The sequence below is a fragment of the Micropterus dolomieu genome, unplaced genomic scaffold (genome assembly GCF_021292245.1).
Source record: "Micropterus dolomieu isolate WLL.071019.BEF.003 ecotype Adirondacks unplaced genomic scaffold, ASM2129224v1 contig_905, whole genome shotgun sequence".
NCBI lineage: Eukaryota > Metazoa > Chordata > Actinopteri > Centrarchiformes > Centrarchidae > Micropterus > Micropterus dolomieu.
The window spans coordinates 2,969-7,510 of NW_025729895.1; the positions used below are offsets into that span (position 1 = coordinate 2,969).

Below are 4,542 nucleotides of genomic sequence, written 5' to 3' on the forward strand. Positions count from 1 at the left end.
AAAATACGGAAAGTGTTCAGCTGCTGCCTCTGCTGGTCACTCAGGGTTCTGTGGTTACTTGAGTTCAGTATCACAATAATTAAATTAAATGTAAGTCAAGTCAGTTTTAGTTATATAGCCTAAAATCACATTACATTTTTTGACCTGTACCACAATCTGTACAGCATATGACAACCTGGATTTAGAAGGAAGAAAACTCAGAGAGGAACAGAGATCCCCCTCCATTGGGATGGACATAGAAATGCTGTGTGTATGGAGTAAATTCACAGTAACACATTAAATAACAACTGAAAGTATGGAAAATCAGGATAACGTTATTAGGCAGCTAAACACATTTGAAGAATCTGAATCTGGGAGGACATAGAGCATTAAGAGTTGTGGTGAGGTCATGATCTCTTGACTAAGCAAACATGCATCTGATGTTTCACATATTATGTATTTAAATGTCTTGCATGCACACAGAGCCAATACATAGAAAACTACCTGGTTCTTTTCTACAGTAGTACAGAAATGTTCTTCTTCTTTAAGTCCACTAGAGGGACACAGAGAGCCTTATTCATTATTCATTGTCATTGTATCTTTATTTGATTGGATGAAAAGCAACTAATAGCTTGTGTTTTTTCCCCCCCCTTTTGGCACATAATGCTGTAGGCCAAAGTCCATCTTTAGGGATCTTGCTAATATATGTTGAGAGTACATAGTTGTGTTATTCTATATTTTTTTTATCATCAACAAATCCCATGAAATGAGGATAGCCAACAATGCTTTAGTCGATCTCTCTTTTACTTTCAGGCATCCCTGCCCTGTTTGTACCTCTCAGCCCCAAACCCACTGGTTCCTACCAAATGTTTAAAAAAACAGCACACAAATATATTGTTATATATGTGTTGTAAAACTTTTATAAAGGCTCAGTAATGTCCTGAGACAGCTGGGCACTGTAGTTCATTGCAAACTTTACTCAAAAAGGAGGAAAGTGTCTTTGCTGGGGACTATTTTTAGCAGTGGATTAATACACATTTGATGCATCCGTGAGCATTTACAGCAGCAGGATGGCTTATGTGGAACAGACTTGAGATAAACTGCCACGTCATTTTACTTAATGCAACAGGATGGGTCACTGAGGTGTTCATAACTGTGTTTGGATAACAAAAGAAGACTGCTCTTTCAGGATTTAGATACACAGACAATATTTGTTAGTAGGATCAGTTGGTTTTGGTCTTTCCATGAGATTTGTCGACAATGAGGAAAATACGTCAGTAACGTCAATATAAATGGCTAACCTTGTGATGGAAAACAAAAGCTGAATGCTAACAAAAGTCCTTCACCACCATTTTGACCCATCCTGTCAGTTTTCTCTTTCAGCTGTCTACTTAGAATTAAATCTGCCACAAAACGATCTGACACTGAGAGAAGAATGACCTGTTTCATATGTTCTATTCTCAGTGATTTTGTGCTTTTTCCATCCCACTCTGACAGTATGCTATTGTCATTAGCTAAGATGTCCAAACTGTTTTCCTTTCTGGACTCTGGGAAGTATGTGGGCTGTTTAACAACATTTCTTTCTCCCTAGTTTCTGTTGCCTTGCTCAGAAATCCTCTTTACTTTTGGTATCATTTTATTCAGAATATCTAACTGTTCTCTCTTCTGTCTGCCTCTGTCCAGACCATGGCGGAGTACAGCTCTCTGCTCAGCGACCTGTCTGAAAACATCACCAACGAAGACTTGGAGCAGCTCAAGTCGGCCTGCAAGGAGGACATCCCAGAGGACCAGAGCAACAACATCACCTCCTCCAAGGAGTGGTTCAGCTACCTGGAGAAGAATGACAAGCTGGCCCAAGGTGAGATATCAAATCATCAATCAAATCATTTAGGTTATATTTTATCTTTTCTTACTGTGTTGCTATTTAACTGGAATAAAAGAGAAAGAGTTTGTCTCTTCTTATTTCCACAACCAGTAGGCCTCCACTGATGACAGAAGCATCTTTATATGACATGTCTGAAACACACTTACAGCGTTTTCAGTGAACAAGCCTCCTAACAACACTTCTCGTGCAGATAATCTGTCGTACATCGAGCACATCTTCGAGATTTCACGGCGGCCGGACCTGCTGACGAGGGTGATCGAGTACCGCACCACCGTGCTCAAGATCTCTGAGGATGACGAGATCGACACCAAGCTCACACGCATCCCCTCAGCCAAGAAATACAAAGGTAACACACTCTATGTGCTTTATCTCTAGAACATGTAGATATAGGGTCAGTTTCTTCAAAATTGCCCTTTTAGGACATCACTGTATCTTTGATGTGTAAGAAGTTACTCTGATTGGCTTTCTGGTCTGCCAAATCCAGTCAGGTTCTGCCCTCTAATGGCTAAAGAGACAGTTACCTTAAGATCCTCTCCTCAGCGTTTCCCAGCCTGTGAGTCAGGGCCTCTGTTAGTGGTGGCAATATACTTCTGAAGATGATTAGCAGGATAGAGTTAATTAATAATTTTACTTCTTCAGGACAAAAATATCACCCTAATTCTTTTCAACCAGTCATAACCAGTAAATCTTTTCAACCTGTGATAAGGAGTAGCAAGTTATCATTGCTTCATATTAAGGGGTGACTAGCAAAAAAGGTTTAGAACCACTGCTGTAAATTCCTAAGAAAAAGTTGTGACACAAACATTTCTGAGAAGCACGCTAGTTTAAACATTTGGATTAGTCCTGAAAGTAAGTTGAAACACATTTTAAATAAACATTTATTTTGTATTTGCAACATTTACTTTCCTCACTTCATTTATTCAAATAATGATATTATGCCGTTCAGGTTGTTATGGTTTATTTATGTTGGCTGTAGTTTAAGTTTAGAACAATGTTCTAATAAATTATCATTTACACCAATTAAAGTGATTTTAACTTTTTGTGAATAGTTTTAATTAGTTGTTCTAAATAAAATAACAGAACAAGGTGAATATATTACTCCAAATGTATTTATTTATTTACTTAATTAATGAACACACAAACACACAACAAACTAAACTGCAGGCAAAACATCCTTTACTGAGTATAAACTATCATCCATATAATATTAACGATAATCTAATCTTTCTATCGATAATCTATAAAAATCAACTGTGCAAACAATCTTTTAGAAAATATTTGTGAACATATTATATTTGAGAAAATAAAGAATCTCATAACAATATATTGATTTATTATTATTAAATATTATTTAAATTTAAATATTATTAAAGCATGAATCTTGAATTTATGTTACATGTATTCCGGTTTTAATTATGAATTTGAGGGAACTAATCTGGTAATTTTTCTGTTGAGTGTAAATCAACAATATTGAAATCAGTCATGCGGGCATGTTATAAGAGCAGGTTCCTGTTATTTTCGTCCTCTCTCAGCAGCCATTGCAGCCATTATTTATTTCTTTTCTACAGCTTTTTTGTAGCTCAGTTCAGTTCACAGGGGAAATTCAGCTTGCAGCCAGGTCGAGAGAAAACACAATAAAAACACAGGTGCAATGGCCAAATAAAAAACATCAGTTCTTCTTCTATTAAAAATGATTAAATCTCTGTTTAGCTCATTTTTTGCCATGTGCACAAAAATAACTTGACAGTTTTTTTCCCCCCGTTTTTGATCTTTTACTATGATTTGGGTTTTTTATTACAGTTTTATATTATTTCTTTATTACTTAAAAAAAAAAGTGGTATTAATATTTGTTGCTTACTCAGATAGAGGAAAATACTAAATGCATTTTCCCAAGCAGTCTATGATATCAAAAGAATTAGACTTATTGTACTTTTCAGTTTTTATTACAATAAGCACTCAGGTTTAATATCCAGCAAGAGTGTGCAGTAAACAGTGACAGTGATATTGATGAGATACAAAAACCAGAAAGCTTCATTACATGCAGGCTGCAGCGTAACATAATTGTGATTTGCCCTGGTGTGATTATTTTTCTTGTGCCCCTCGCCTCAAAAAAGCATGTTCATGTACACATGGGCGTCCAGATCATTGGTACAGACGCACAACGACTCCACGCAATTGCAAACCTGAACCTTTTGATCAGCAGCACAGTTGGCCCTTGTTGGGCCCTTGTAATCAGCTGGGCCCTGGTGCATTGCACTGGTTGCACCATTGGTACTTGCCCCACTGTATGCATGCATTTTGTGAATCCCTCATGCTTATGTATGTCATTTAAATCCTGTGCAGGAATGGTGGAGTCCGCTACTAATCATCAAATAATATAATAAATGTACTATAGAGGGGTAATTACATAATGTGAAACATTGAGTGGCTATTGCTAAAAAAATGCAGACCACAAAAAGAGAAATGGGGTTTGACATGATAAAATTCTTAAGGATTATAATTTCATATCAGAAATTTACAGGTAGATTATTCCACAGCTTTGGTACAGAAGAAATTTATAATTAAAAAGACTGAGCCAAAGATGCTACAATGGGTGTGATGTGCTCTCTTTCCTTGTTCTGGCTACAACCTTCTTTTTTTAAAACATAGGTTTATGATTATTTCTCTCTCTCTACCCT

At 36.6% G+C, this 4,542-nt stretch overlaps 1 protein-coding gene across 1 annotated transcript; it reads left to right on the forward strand.

The window, feature by feature from the left end:
- Window positions 1–1,665: 1,665 nt before the first annotated feature.
- On the forward strand, window positions 1,666–2,210 carry LOC123964164 (astrocytic phosphoprotein PEA-15; the record flags this gene model as incomplete). The annotated part of the gene is made up of 2 exons (XM_046041269.1): window positions 1,666–1,837; window positions 2,055–2,210. Coding segments are annotated over exons 1-2 (328 nt in total), but the record flags the coding sequence as incomplete, so codon positions are not given.
- Window positions 2,211–4,542: the final 2,332 nt, after the last annotated feature.